The sequence below is a fragment of the Podarcis cretensis genome (assembly GCF_951804945.1).
Source record: "Podarcis cretensis genome assembly, chromosome: 6".
Taxonomy (NCBI): Eukaryota; Metazoa; Chordata; class Lepidosauria; order Squamata; family Lacertidae; genus Podarcis; species Podarcis cretensis.
In genome coordinates, this window is record NC_137175.1 from 95,305,670 (window position 1) to 95,321,217 (window position 15,548).

A 15,548-nucleotide genomic window follows, 5' to 3' on the forward strand; every position below is an offset into this window, starting at 1 on the left:
GGATACCCCACAAGGGAATTAGAGGTATTTTTCTTATAACATAACCATCCAGAGGTTACCTTTTTACCTAAACGTGGAAGGGCTGGCAACCACAATCAGTAAAATCTTGCAAGCTCTGAGCTGTGAACAGGCAACCTCACCCGAGAGGCATGGGCTGTGACCAGCCTTTGCCCTCAGCCTCGCTGTGGGAATTTTGTCAAGTGCGGCTAATCTAGGACAGCCAGTGCTCCCAGACCTTCAGAAAGGAACAAGCAGTCCGAGATAAGGGAGATCTTCCTTTCTTTTTTTGTACACTCCTCCAGCGCTGCAGGAATCCTGCCTCGGAGGTTCTAGGCACAGGCTGATTAGGCGTCACAAAAAAGGGGAAAAACAAACAATACAGAGAAAGAGAGAGAACAAAAACTCTCAGAGCCAAAAGGGAGGCAGGGGGGGAATAAATCCGCTTGGCAGTCTAACTCCTGGCAAAGGTCCCAGTGAACAAACAGAGCTTGTAGCTACAAACACTGCACGTCTAGAGGCACACAATCGAAGGAACTCCAAAGCTGAGTTCCTTTCTCCCCACATATTTAAGCAGCAGCACAAACTGAGAGGATCCCTCACAGATCCTGTCTGAGTGCTCAGTGGAGGCCCCAGAAAGACAGAGAAGATTGAAAGGGGGCTTCTTCGCCTATTCATCTCCCCAGTCAAATTTTCAAACAAAGCACATTTTGAGAAACCTTCATCTCCAAAGAACTCTGTTAAAGCATAATAATAATAATAATAATAATAGGGGGGAGAGAATATCCAAAGAACTCTGTTAAAGCATAACAATAACAACAACAACAACAACAACAACAACAACAACAACAACAACAACAATAGGGGGCAGAATATTGCAGCCCCTACATATTGAAACCATACATAAAGAATTTTAACAATAGTGCTTGCCTTCACTTTTCTCCCTTCCGGGATTACAGTGGTACCTCGGGTTAAGTACTTAATTAGTTCTGGAGCTCCTTTCTTAACCTGAAACTGTTCTTAACCTGAAGCACCACTTTAGCTAATGGGGCCTCCTGCTGCTGCCGCACCGCCGGAGCACAATTTCTGTTCTCATCCTGAAGCAAAGTTCTTAACCCGAGGTACTATTTCTGGGTTAGCGGAGTCTGTAACCTGAAGCGTATGTAACCTGAGGTACCACTGTACTAGGATTACACACAAACCTGAGCCTTCTGCCTAAACTGCTGAAGGCAGTTAGTGACATTTGCTGGGAGCTGCGCGTGGGTAAAGTGTTGTTGTGGGGCATGGTATCTGTCGAGGGGTGAGCTATCAAGGGCTTCGTGGTAGCAGCAGAGAGGACCAAAACCAAGAGAGGGCTGGGCCATCCTTTCTCCTTTTCTGCAACCCACTTCTCTCACACTCAGGCTTCCGGGGAAAGGGCCAACTGCTCTTGACAGTTGCCCAAACTGCTTGCTTGCATTTGGGCTTCCCTCCATGCCCCTACTGAATTAGGCCTGAGGCCACAGGTTACAGTGGTGCCCCGCAAGACGAACGCCTTGCAAGACGGAAAACCCACTAGACGAAAGGGTTTTCCGTTTTGGAGGCGCTTCGCAAAACGAATTTCCCTATGGGCTTGCTTCGCAAGACGAAAATGTCTTGCGAGTTCCTGCGGATTTTTTTCCCTTTCCCCCCCTTTTTTCTAAGCCGCTAAGCCGCTTATCAGCTGATCCGCTAAGCCGATAAGCCACTAAAAGCCGCTAAGCCGCTAATAGCGCTAATCCGCTAAGCCGTCAATGGGCTTGCTTCGCAAGATGAAAAAACCGCTAGACGAACAGAATCGCGAAACAGATTCTTTTCGTCTTGCGAGGCACCACTGTATCTGCTCTTGCCCTATTAGGCCTAGGAACACAGGAAGAGGCTTGCTTCCCAACCCATCCATCTCACTGCGGTCCGGACCAGTACTGTGGTCTAACCTGCAGCCCTCCCAGGTGTTGCTGACGAGCAACCCTGGCCATTGGGCTATGCTGGCAGGGCCTGATGGGAGTAGTAGTTCAACAGCATTTGGAGAGCAGCAGGCTAGCGACCTCTGGGCTAGACTGACAAGCAGCAGCTCTTTCCAGGGCTTCAGGTAGAGGCTCTACCTGGGCTCTACCTGGACCCTACCTGCAGCATCGAAAGCAGACGCTACAGCCCACGCTCCAAGCGATTACCTTGGAAACGAAATGCTTTGGTCCGATCAAGGAAGGTAATCGTTACATTTGCTAGCTCTTCCCTTACAGAAAATGGTTTGTTTTGTGGGAAATATTGTCAGCTCAGTGAGGTCTCCTTGACTGCCCTCCCTGGGTGACAGTTTATTCTGCTCCCTTATTGCTGTCTGTTATGTGGTTCGTTCAGCTTTCGCTCCATCCTCAAGCTTTCCCTGCCAGCTGTGCGTTTACTTCCTACCTGCCTCAAGGTATCCAAGTCAATGTTTGTTTAATGGGCTGGCCCTGAAATCTGTTTGCAGGAGTAGACAATGCGTGAGCGAAAGGGAAAGCGGAGGTCAGTGCCACATCAGCAGGTTTCCCCGGAGATCTTAGAAGGCTTCTAGCATGCGGCAGAATAAAAGCATTTGCAAGTGGGAGAGAGGGAGGGAGGCATGTCTGGAAAACTAATGCTGGAGATCTCTGAATAGGGTCTCCTGCACTTAAAAAAAATGTATATAACTTAAAGAGATGTTGAATTTAATCATTTAACACTCCTCTGATGGGTCTAGGTGCCAGCACTGGGGGACGAGTGTCTTCCACCCTCTTATTATCAGTCCCCACCCTCCTAAGTTGCCATTTGCCTCTGGTCCCTAAAAAAATACATGGGGGGGGGCGCGAGACTGCATTGGCCCCTAGGAATTGGCGCCTATGTCCTGAGCTATATCTAGTTTGGCCTTAGAATCATAGAATCATAGAGTTGGAAGAAACCACAAGGGCCATCGAGTCCAACCCCCTGCCAAGCAGGAAACACCATCAGAGCACTCCTGACATATGGTTGTCAAGCCTCTGCTTAAAGACCTCCAAAGAAGGAGACTCCACCACACTCCTTGGCAGCAAATTCCACTGTCGAACAGCTCTTACTGTCAGGAAGTTCTTCCTAATGTTTAGGTGGAATCTTCTTTCTTGTAGTTTGGAACCATTGCTCCGTGTCCGCTTCTCTGGAGCAGCAGAAAACAACCTTTCTCCCTCCTCTATGTGACACCCTTTTATATATTTGAACATGGCTATCATATCACCCCTTAACCTCCTCTTCTCCAGGCTAAACATGCCCAGCTCCATTAGCCGTTCTTCATAAGGCATCGTTTCCAGGCCTTTGACCATTTTGGTTGCCCTCCTCTGGACACGTTCCAGTTTGTCAGTGTCCTTCTTGAACTGTGGTGCCCAGAACTGGACACAGTACTCCAGGTGAGGTCTGACCAGAGCAGAATACAGTGGCACTATTACTTCCCTTGATCTAGATGCTATACTCCTATTGATGCAGCCCAGAATTGCATTGGCTTTTTAGCTACCGCGTCACACTGTTGGCCTTAAGCCTCTCCCAGGGAATCTAATGTGTCATTAGATTAAAATCGTGCTAAAGTGGCAGGTTTATAGAAGACCTGTCAAGTCCCAACCATCACCCTCCCAGGTCACACTGGGCGATGGGTCCCTTTTCTCACTGACTGCTGCAACCCCAGACAGAAACACTGTCTCCTGCTGGCTAGAAAACAAAGCAGCTTTATAATGTCAAGACATGCGGCAAGTTGCACCCCACACTGTGGGAATGGAGGGGGTGAGCTTTACACTGGAGTGGGGAGCATTTCTTTCCACCGAGGGTTCCACCTTGAAAAGCCACCTAGCTCTTTAGCAGAAATTCCCAGGAATTTTTATGGTTCCGTTCCGTAATCGCGAGGGCTGAGAGCTCATGGTTTACAGTGGTACCTCTGGATGCGAACGGGATCCGTTCCAGAGCCCCGTTCGAATCCTGAAGCGAATGCAACCCGCGCCCATGGGTCGCGATTTGCCACTTCTGCGCATGCGCGTGGCATCATTTTGAGCGTCTGCGCATGCATGAGCGGAGAAACCTGGAAGTAACGGAGCGCAACCCAAAAATGCTTAACCTGAAGTTACTTCAACCCAAGGTATGACTGTACTTTACATGCTGTAGATGGAAATGGAGGTTCCCGGGTTCTTCCCTGAAGGCCAACGGTTGCGTTTTTGTGCACCAATGCATTCCAGGTTTAATACAGAACAACCCTACCTATTGACACACATCCCTGGCGTGTGTCATATAATGTTGCCGGAAGGTTAGGGAAGGGATTGCTACCCCACACAGCCCATGTAGAAAGGAGAGTTTCTGGGCGGAGAGAAACTATGGCTATTCTAATGGCACACTAAGATGGATGCATTGCATCTATTTCTTGATAATCTTAGTATGCCATTAGACTAGCCATGGTTTCTCTGTGCCTGAATTCCTTGGGGCTGCCCTAACTTTCCTTTCAATGGATTCCACTACATGGCTCCGGGATAGATCACACAGCTCCATCAAATCATCATAGCAGTTATGAGCACGAGTCCAGAACTGGATGGTTCCCAGTTCAAATCTCACCTCCTTCTTGAAAACAGCTTTAACTATGCAAGCCATTGTTCCCGAAAGCTTGCTCCAAATGCGCTATGGCTTACCTTACAATAATGTTGCAAGAGCAGCTCAAATACTGTGAAAATCTTCATGCCCCGAGGAAAAGGACCATATAAATGCTAATGAGTGTGCATCTGAGGAACATTCTTCCCTTACGAGAGCTGGGAACAATTCATTTCAAGCCTAACCATTTTCTGGTGAGGTTTTGGCACTTATCCCAAGGTTTTCTAAAGACACTAATTATTCCTACCCAGCAATGTAGTCAAGCCAGGAATGAGCCTGGCTTGGGGGCTTGACAATAAACACAGAAAGAGGGTGAGAGGCAAGGTACTGCACAAAAGGAGACCAGACATTGTTGGTGCAATTGCATCAGGCTTTTTAAGGCCGTGTCCGGTTCCCAGTTCTAACTTCTAACACACAAAACACTCGCGCAATCGTTCCTGTGGAACTGCTGTAGCAGCATCCCTACATCTGAGTCCATTATCTGGAAGCAGTAGGGGCAGCAAATGAATGTCCATTTAGAAGGACAAATTCTCCTCCCATCTCTCATTACGTTTCCGAGCACAATTCAAAGTGTTGGTACTGACCTTTAAAGCCCTAAACGGCCTCGGACCCAGTTTATCTGAAGGAGTGTCTCCTCCCCCATCGTTCTGCCCGGACACTGAGGTCCAGCTCTGAGGGCCTTCTGGCGGTTCCCTCACTGCGAGAAGTGAGGGAACCAGGCAGAGGGCCTTCTCGGTGGTGGCTCCTGCCCTGTGGAACGCCCTCCCACCAGATGTCAAAGAGAACAACAACTACCTGACTTTTAGAAGACATCTGAAGGCAGCCCTGATTAGGGAAGCTTTTAATGTTTAACAGACCATTATATTTTAATATTTTGTCAGAAGCTGCCCAGAGTGGCTGAGGAAACCCAGCCAGATGGGCAGGGTATAAATTTATATTATTATTATTATTATTATTATTATTATTAATTATTATTATTCAGGTGGAAGCAGTGCTATGGTCAGGCTCAGGGAGACTCCTTCACATGTAAGGAAATCATGTTTAGGCATTACTTCTTCGCCATGTAATCCTTCCTATGCCTGGGTTCACCCAGACCAGAGCAACCCAGAAGTGAATGAAGCTGCAGAAAAGGAGTGAATAGAGGAAAAAACAGAAAACAAGCCAATTTGCACATATGAACCAGCCCTGGTGCTTACTGCATTCCTAGACCATGGGAACGAAGGCAAACACAGGATTACCTATAAGCAACAACTTCGGGGTGTGTGTGTGATTGTTTTGTTTTGTTATTATGTTATGTATTTTGTGTTTTCATTTTGCATTTTTATGTTGTAAACCACCCTGTGATTTTCAGATGAAGGGCAGTATATTAACAACAACAATTTTAATCACAAGAAGTGCCAACAGTGGAGGGGTGGCAGATGAAGATGATGGACTTTTGGGAGCTAGCCGACCTGATTGGAAGAGTCCGCGACCAGAAGGAGGAGGAGTACCAGGAGGAATGGAAGAAATTCAAAGACTACTTAGCTAAATATGTTAAGATAAATTAAATAGAATTACTTGCGAGTATCAGATAGGCCTAGGATTTAAATATGTGATGTTGTAGAATACTATGTTAAGTTAAAATGAAAAGAAAGAAAGATGTTAATTGACTAAGTAAATTTTAGTGAAAATAGTTTTGGAAAACTGCTACAATGATCTATATGGAAACTCAGCCAGGGGGATTCGAGGAAGTCACCCAACAATGTTAACAAAAGTGGAACTATTACAATTAGGATAAACGTTTGTTTGTTTTTTGATTCTTTTTTCTATTTGTTTGTTATAAATTTGGAAAACTAATAAAAAACAATTGGAAGCAACAACAATTTCAAAAAATATTTTGCATACAAGCAAAGTGCTTAAACTTCAAAATCAGTTCAGTTGCTTTCTATTAAACACAGCTGTTTTCAGCTTCTGTCCTCTTAATAAAAATGCTTGCTAAAAATAAAAAATAAAAAATCCACTCTGCTTGCCTGGCAAAGCAGGTGAGTCAGAAAGCTCTCCAGATAGCTAGGTGGGGAAGCTTCTGTAAACCAGAAGAGCCACGGTTCTCCTCCCTGCCATCATCACCACAATTGGCTAACACAGGTATGTGAGGCCAGGTAGGCTAGTAAAAATTTATAGGCGCTTCTGACGACATCGTTGCAAGGGAGATCTTTTGTTTAGGAAGGGTTCCTGCAGGTACACACAGGTAACCCTATTTGCTCCATCCATCCTTGCTCAGTAATCTCCATTACTGAGATGAGATAGGTGAGCAGGACCTTCAACCAGCGCCCAGTGCCTACAAGCTCACTGGCTCCCACCAGCCCTGCCCCACAGTCTCCCCCATGGCCTGAGGACCCCAGCAGGAGCAGCGTTGGGCTGAGAAGGCTTAGCAATGGGCGTTGTGTGTATTCTATGCATATTTTAATGAACTGAACAGAGTGGAAGATTATAAATCATGGGGGCATGGGAAGTGTATGTATGAACTTAACAGCAATTAGCTTTTCCTCCCAGCTGCTATTTTGTTAATGCTGTTAACGTTGTTTTATAGATTATAAATGATTTGTTAATCATATAACATGACTTGCTGTAATTGCGATGTTTGGCTTATTGTTTAGTTGCTGTTTTGCTTTATAGATTGCAATTACCGTATTTTTTGCTCCATAAGACACACTTTTTCCCTCCTAAAAAGTAAGGGGAAATGTGTGTGCGTCTTATGGAGCGAATGCAGGGGGGGGGCAGGAAGGAAAAGCCCCCAAGAGCCACACAGGAGCGAGAAGGGACTGATGCGGCCAGTCAGTCCCTTCACCCTCCTCGTAGAAAAGCCCGCAGGAGCCGCGTGCTCCTTAAAGGGTGCGCGGCTCCTGTGGGCTTTTGCAGGAGGTGGGGGAATTGCCATAGTCGTGCGCAGCCTCTCCCGGCCGGAGAGGTTGCGCGGCTAAAGAGGAAGCCAAGACAGCGAGCGGGATCCATCCTGCTGGCTGTCTTGGATTGTGCCATAAGAAGAAGAAGAGTTTGGATTTGATATCCCGCCTTTCACTCCCTTTAAGGAGTCTCAAAGCGGCTAACATTCTCCTTTCCCTTCCTCCCCCACAACAAACACTCTGTGAGGTGAGTGAGGCTGAGAGACTTCAAAGAAGTGTGACTGGCCCAAGGTCACCCAGCAGCTGCATGTGGAGGAGCGGGGACGTGAACCCGGTTCCCCAGATTACGAGACTACCGCTCTTAACCACTACACCACACTATAGCCGCATGCAGCCACTCCCCACCTGTCCAAATAAATTTTTTTTCTTGATTTCCCCCTCTAAAAACTAGGTGCGCCTTATGGTCCAGTGCGCCTTATGGAGCGAAAAATATGGTATTTTATTGATGATTTGTTTATTGTTTTATATCATTTACATTGTATTTGTTCTTTTGGGTTTTGTTATTCTGCTGTTATTTACTGTTTGGAAGAAGAAGAAGAAGAAGAAGAAGAAGAAGAAGAAGAAGAAGAAGAAGAAGAAGAGTTTGGATTTGAGTGTTGGTGCTGACCTTTAAAGCCCTAAATGGCCTCGGTCCAGTATACCTGAAGGAGCGTCTCCTCCCCCATCGTTCTGCCCGGACACTGAGGTCCAGCTCCGAGGGCCTTCTGGCGGTTCCCTCACTGCGAGAGGTCAAGTTACAGGGAACCAGGCAGAGGGCCTTCTCGGTAGTGGCGCCCACCCTGTGGAATGCCCTCCCATCAGATGTCAAAGCAATAAACAACTACCTGACATTCAGAAGACATCTGAAGGCAGCCCTGTTCAGGGAAGTTTTTAATATGTGACATTTTAGTGTATTTTTCATCCTTGTTGGAAGCCGCCCAGAGTGGCTGGGGAAACCCAGCCAGATGGGCGGGGTACAAATAATAAATTATTATTATTATTATTATTATTATTATTATTATTATTATCCCACCTTTCACTCCCCTTCAGGAGTCTCAAAGCGGCTAACATTCTCCTTTCCTTCCTCCCCCACAACAAACACTCTGTGAGGTGAGTGGGGCTGAGAGACTTCAGAGAAGTGTGACTGGCCCAAGGTCACCCAGCAGCTGCATGTGGAGGAGCGGAGATGCGAACCCAGTTCCCCAGATTACAAGACTACCGCTCTTAACCACTACACCACACTGGCTCTCGTAAGCCGATTTGAGAAAGCAGCATAGAAACATGATCCATCAAATCTCTCCGTTTGAACAGGCAATCCAGATTTTCCTGCTTTGCTTTCTGAACAAAGACCTGGTTTTACAGAAAGGGCCCTCTCCTTCAGTTTGGGGGCTCCTGCTACCCTTCTGCAAAGGCATAGGGCATTCAGCATCAACCCTAAACGCAATAGGAGGATCCAGCTGAACTAGCTGCAGCGCCATCACCCTTGAACTTGCCCTCGCCTACCCCAAAGGCAACTTTACCTTCAGTGTTGGGTAGCCGGTGATCCCAAAATCCGAGCAGATTTTCTGGTTGCTTGCCTCAGCACAGTCTAGGACCCCCAGAGTCACAGCAGGTCTCCAATCTGGAGGGGGAATAAGATGCAGACGGCAGAATAAAAATTATTAAACTCATACCTCGGGTTACAGACGCTTCAGGTTCCTTTTTTTCAGGTTACGGACATGCCGAAACCCGGAAGTACCAGAACGGGTTACTTCTGGGTTTCAGCAGTCGAGCATGCGCAGAAGCGCTAAATCGCATTTTGCGTATGCGCAGAAATGCCGAACCGCAATTCGCGCATGCGCATGTGCTGCGGGTTGCAAACATGCATCTCGCACAGATCATGTTCGCAACCCGAGCATCCACTGTATTTTAGATACATGATAGATGATGATAGATAGATGATAGATAGATAGATAGATAGATAGATAGATAGATAGATGATAGATAGATAGATGATAGATAGATAGATAGATAGATAGATAGATAGATAGATAGATAGATATAGATGATAGATAGATAGATAGATAGATAGATAGATAGATAGATAGATAGATAGATAGATATAGATAGATGATAGATAGATATAGATGATAGATGATACAGATAGATGATGATAGATAGATAGATAGATAGATAGATGATAGATAGATAGATGATAGATAGATAGATACATACATAGATAGATAGATGATAGATAGATAGATAGATAGATAGATAGATAGATAGATAGATAGATGATAGATAGATAGATAGATAGATAGAGATAGATTGATAGATAGATAGATAGATAGATAGATGATAGATAGATAGATAGATAGATAGATAGATAGATAGATAGATAGATAGATAGATAGATGATAGATAGATAGATACAGACAGACAGACAGACAGACAGACAGACAGACAGACAGACAGATGGCGTTATTTCCTTTCCTCTGCTCATTCTTCCACAGTACAGAAAAATTACCGGAACAAAGTTGACTAGTATTATCTTCCGTGTGGTTTTTAGGTTATGACGGAGACTGGCTGAGCCTCCCTAATGTCCCAGAGAGGCAAAGAGTTGGATAGGAAGAAAGATCATGGGAACAAAAGGTAGGAGGAGAAGCAGTGAAGAGGAGGAGGAGCCCTGCAGGCCAACAGAGGTGAAGGTTGAAAGAGGAGTAAGGAGAAGAATGAAATCAAAGAGGAAGAAGAGACCATGACCTGGGAGGCGACTGGAGAACTTTTAATGGCCAGAAAGGCTGAAATTCACATACAGACTATACAACTCTATCTAGACATTGAGATTGTTACTCTCCATGAACAGACGTGTGTGTGTGTGTGGCAATTTAATAAGGAGTTGTGTAAGATGAGGTCAACTTCAGTGGCGTAGCGTGGAGGGTGCAGGGGGGCCCGGCCGCACCTGGCGCAACATCTGGGGGTTAGGGTTAGGGGGCGCAAATCCACGGGTTAGGGGGAGCAAATCCACGGGTTAGGGGGCGTAAATCCACGGGTTAGGGGGCGCAAATTACTTGCCTTGCCCCGGGTGCTGACAACCCACGATACGCCACTGGTCAACTTATTTATAAAGTTGGTCAAGAACCCCATTCTAATGCATAGAAAAGGTTCAAACCATCAAAGACAGAATCCGTGACCAAGAGAAAGAGACAGTGGAGGAAGACTGGAAGAAGTTTAAAGCTTACCTTAAGAACTGTTACAATATTGATCAGTGTTAAAATGTCAAGGGGAAGGAAGATGCAGAATTACAGCTGAAAATGTTTGATGACTTAAGGTGAAATTGAGAAATTTAATAAATTTAAATTTAATTGGCTAAAAGGGTTGCTGAAAAACTGTAAAATAAGGATGCAAAAAGGGTGAGGTATGGGGAAGTCCGAGAAAGGAGGCTTATGAAAAGGAGGTTAAGAATCTATATTTGTGTGTTTGTTTGCATTGGTTGATGCTTTTATGTTGTTGTTGTTGCTTTGTTTTAAAATTGGAAAATTAATAAAAATTATTATAAAAAAAAAAACCATCAAAGACCACATTTTAGGAAGTACCAACAACCCAGAAAATCCCTGATGAAGGGCAACAGAAATACACTTTTTGAAAAGAACAAAAGTCTGTGGGGATTGGAAGTTTGTTGGCTCCTGCACCCCACGACTGTTATCATGACCTTCTGGGTCCCTCCCATTTTTTATTTATTTCTTACTTATTTATTTCTTATCATATCAGCATATGTAATTATAACACAAAATGAGTAAGATTCTTAATCATAACTGAACAACAAAACCATGATCTCTAAATAACCACTTAACAATAAGGTTACTACCCAAAAGATATGCTTTAATTTTCCTACTGGCTGTGATCCCATGTTAAAATAATTCTAAAGTAGCATTCTGATAAGGTCCTTGATCTACCTCGTAAGAAATGATATATATTCCATAACGCTCCTTCACAAATATTAGCATATCATAAATCCATAAATCTTATTCGGCTCGAAACCGTATCTCTTACTATAATCAATACACTTCTGCTGTTTTGCCAAGAAATTGTCTTCTTTCTCGATCTGTTAGAAAATATGTTAATTTGGACATTACTGCAGGGATTATTTGACCTGGATTTTCATGTGGTTTCACTGTCCCCATATCTTATATGTGCAAGAGGCTTAAGAAGAACAGCAAGAAATACAGTGGTGATCCATATGTGCTTAGCACTTTAAAAAATCCTAAAGTATCAGGATTTGGGCCTGACAGAGGAAGAATATTGGTCCAGACAGACAGTTGGCTTGACCCAGATAAGGCTCATTTCATGTGTTACTAAAATGTTAGACTAAGGCCAGGGAAACATGGATTCAAGTTGCAGCTTGGACCATGAAGTCCAGTGGGCAACCTCGGACCAGTCATAATCTGCCTACCTTGCGGGGATGTTGTAAGAATAAAATCATAGGAGCCACATGTGCCATATAGCATCTACAAGGAATACCCTGGTCCAGAAGAGCTGACTCTGAGCTGGTTCCTCAGGCACAGACTGAACTGCTTTCCCCCCCAACCCCACAAGTTAGCTCAACATATTGCTTGCCTCTGGGCCTCCAGTCTTGAGCCTGCCATCTTTAGTCTCGCTCCATTACAGTGGTACCTTGGGTTACATACTTAATTCGTTCCGGAGGTCCGTTCTTAACCTGAAACTGTTCTTAACCTGAAGCACCACTTTAGCTAATGGGGCCTCCCGCTGCCACTGCTGCATGATTTCTGTTCTCATCCTGAAACAAAGTTCTTAACCCGAGGTACTATTCCTGGGTTAGCGGAGTCTGTAACCTGAAGCGTCTGTAACCTGAAGCGTCTGTAACCTGAGGTACCACTGTATTCCCTCGACATCAGTCAAAACATTGTGTTGAGCAAATACAAGGAACGCAAATTCAGGCTCAGGACATGTTACTACAGGGAACAGCAGAAGGTGTTAACCAAGAGAGCTATTTCCAGACTGCACATTGCGAACCATCTGCATCAGGAGACACTCTCAATCGCCACCCTAGCAGGGAGTCACAACAGCAGCCCAAATCCCAGCTGCTCCACCCTAGGCTTTTGGTCCCAACTGTCTTGGAGATTAAGGAAGCCCTTGTTAAAATTCCCATTCCTTGCCACGCCTTACTCTTGTTTCATGGGAGTGGCAAAGATGCTCGCCCATCCACATGCTTGATCCGTGGCCAAACTACATAGCCCAGACTACCTTGAAGACAGAGGCTGCACGTGGACCTACAAGGCTGGAGGTCAAATCCCAGCTCAGGCACAGATTTACTGGAACTGCTTTGCTGAACTCATCGGAACTTGGCCTCAGTTACCACACCCATCGCCTCTTAAGCCTTTCTAAGCCTGGGGTTGGGCCAGGCAAAAGCTACGGTCAGGCAAAGAATCATAGACACCAAGAGACAATGGGACTACTCAAGGTGCCCCGACCATAGCTGTCAACTTACAGATTTGAAAATAAGGGACCAACAGTCTCGAAAATAAGGGTTCAGCAGCCAAAATAAGGGATTTTAGTCAACCAGCAGCCAAACGAAGCCTCAAGCGGTGGTTCCCACAGCGCAGCAACCCGGCAAAGGGGATGCAGCAAGGAAAACCACTGTCACCTCTCCGCTGGGAAGCGCTGAGCAAAGGTGAGTCCCCAGGGAATGCAGCTGATTTGATCAGCACAAGGCATGCAAGCTCCACCCCCCAGTCGTTCTTAGACTCCTTATTGAGTGAGCAACGCAGCCAGGCAACACAGTTGGAGCCTCCTCCCTGGCCGGCAGGGAGGGAGGGAGAGGAGCTGCTTCCTTTGAAACCCGGGAAATTTAAGGGACATCATCAATAAGCGGGACACGGCACTGGGATAAGGGACTTTCCCGCCAAATAAGGGACGGTTGACAGCTATGGCCCCGACTATAAAATTGGAGAAATTGAGATATATATAGCCGCACCGGCAGCATATCTCTTCTTTCTCGTATCTAAAAATGCAAGAAGGGCCTTTACACTCACCAGGAGCTCAGTCCTGCCCTCGCCGGTCCTGGAAGGAGCCTTTTAAAAAGTCCCATGCACTCAGAGACTTTGTGCCTGTTCATTGGGGGAGATAGGAAGCCCAGAGCGCTTGTTCTTCAGATGTCCCTTTTATGAAGAGGCACGTAGTGAGACCATTGATCCCCTGCTGGTGAGGCTCGCTGACCTCCCGGAAAAGCAAAAATTCGAACCTTTTCCTGTTAGGCAACCCGGATGGTTGCCAGATTCTGTGTACTGATCTGTAGGCGCAGACCATCTCCCAACTCAAACTAGTTTGTTAAGAAAATCCCCAAACTCGGTTCTATGGGTGACTCTGGGTCAGCTCCCTGCGGTAGTTTATTGTTGTACATTGTTTTTAAATTTATTGTTGTACAATGTTTTAATTGTTTGTTTTCCTTCTGTGACTGTACCCCTAAGTGTGTTTTATAAGCTGGTCTCCGACCATAATAAATTATCTATCTATCTATCTATCTCTCTCTCTCTCTCTCTCTCTATCTATCTATCTATCTATCTATCTATCTACCACACCCAACAAATGGTCCTACACCTAATGTACGTGCAAAGATTTTGGAACCTCACATTCAAGGTTCCCAAGTTTAGATTCCTACAGGGGGTTGGACGACCATCGCAACCTTTTCACTACGATTCTACAAAGCTCAATAATCATGCAAATGAAGCAGATCTAGATAAACGTTTACTCTTCATACAAAACTGTGCATTTTGTGGAGGGTCTTTACGCTAATTACTTGTTTTGCCGGCATGCTCATTTTCAAACAGGCAGTCTCCAGGAAAGGCCCAGGAGCGTAGGAAGGCAAAGACAACTCAGTTGCAGTCCAACTGTAACCAAAATAAATTGCAGAAGTTGATGGCTGCCCCTTCAACTGTCCTAAGGGAAGGAGGGATCAATCCATCAGCTTTGTCAGGCTCCTCCTTCCCCCTGAAACGTGCCAGTTTGCCAACAGTTTTAAGAACTGGTGCCCGGGTTTGATTTCCGCTTTCCTTCTGTGTCAGTTTGCAAGCCTGTGGGCAGGGACTGTGCTGTTTTAATTTATTGCTGCCCCGGGAGCCTTTCTGGCTGAGGACCAGGGTACTGGTGCTCTAACGTAAATAAACAGAACTGCTTGCTTTGCATTATCCCTAAGCAAAAAGGCCACTTCCCCCCTCTCCCCACTTAGGTTTTTGTGTAATTTGGAGCGTTCGGGTGGGAAAGGAAGCAGCGGCAGCTGGAGAGCGGAGGAAAGAGAGTTAAAGAATATAATTATTATTATTATTATTATTATTATTATTATTATTAATAACCTGCACATCTGGCTGGGCTTCCCCAGCCACTCTGGGCGGCTTCCAACCAAATATTAAAATACAGTAATACATCAAACATCAAAAGCTTCCCTAAACAGGGCTGCCTTCAGATGTCTTCTAAAAGTTTGGTAGTTGTTCTCTTTGACATCTGGTGGGAGAACGTTCCACAGAGCGGGCGCCACTACCAAGAAGGCCTTCTGCCTGGTTCCCTGTAGCTTGGCGTCTCACAGTGAGGGAACCGCCAGAAGGCCCTCGGTGCTGGGTCTCAGCGTCTGAGCAGAACGATGGAGGTGGAGACGCTCCTTCAGGTATACTGGACCAAGGCCATTTAGGGCTTTAAAAGTCAGCACCAACACTTTGAATTGTGCTCGGAAATGTACAGAAGTACAGCCTGGCCACAGAGGAGGAGGAGGAACTAACCCAGCATGTGGCACAACTGAAGGCAGCAGAAGGTCTCAAACCCTTGACCTCAGGCAGGAACTCTACCCCTTTTCCACCAGCAAAGCTCTGGAGGGACTGAGAGAAACTGCTGAAAGGGATTGGCCACACCCAGTCAAGGAAGTCTCCATGCGCCAGTGGAGCAGGGTCAAGTGATACCACTAATTCTGCCAGGTCAGACTTGTTTGCTACTGTGAGAAGCAGGAGCCTCTCCTTG

The 15,548-nt window shown here is 45.8% G+C and overlaps 1 protein-coding gene across 1 annotated transcript in view; it reads right to left on the reverse strand.

Moving 5' to 3' along the window:
- The window catches only part of QSOX1 (quiescin sulfhydryl oxidase 1), an 80,049-nt gene that overhangs the window by 39,963 nt on the left and 24,538 nt on the right, over positions 1 to 15,548 (reverse strand). The window contains exon 2 of the mRNA XM_079981335.1: positions 9,065 to 9,165. Within this exon, the coding sequence (XP_079837461.1) occupies positions 9,065 to 9,165 (101 nt within the window). The remainder of the gene's footprint in view (positions 1 to 9,064; positions 9,166 to 15,548) is intronic.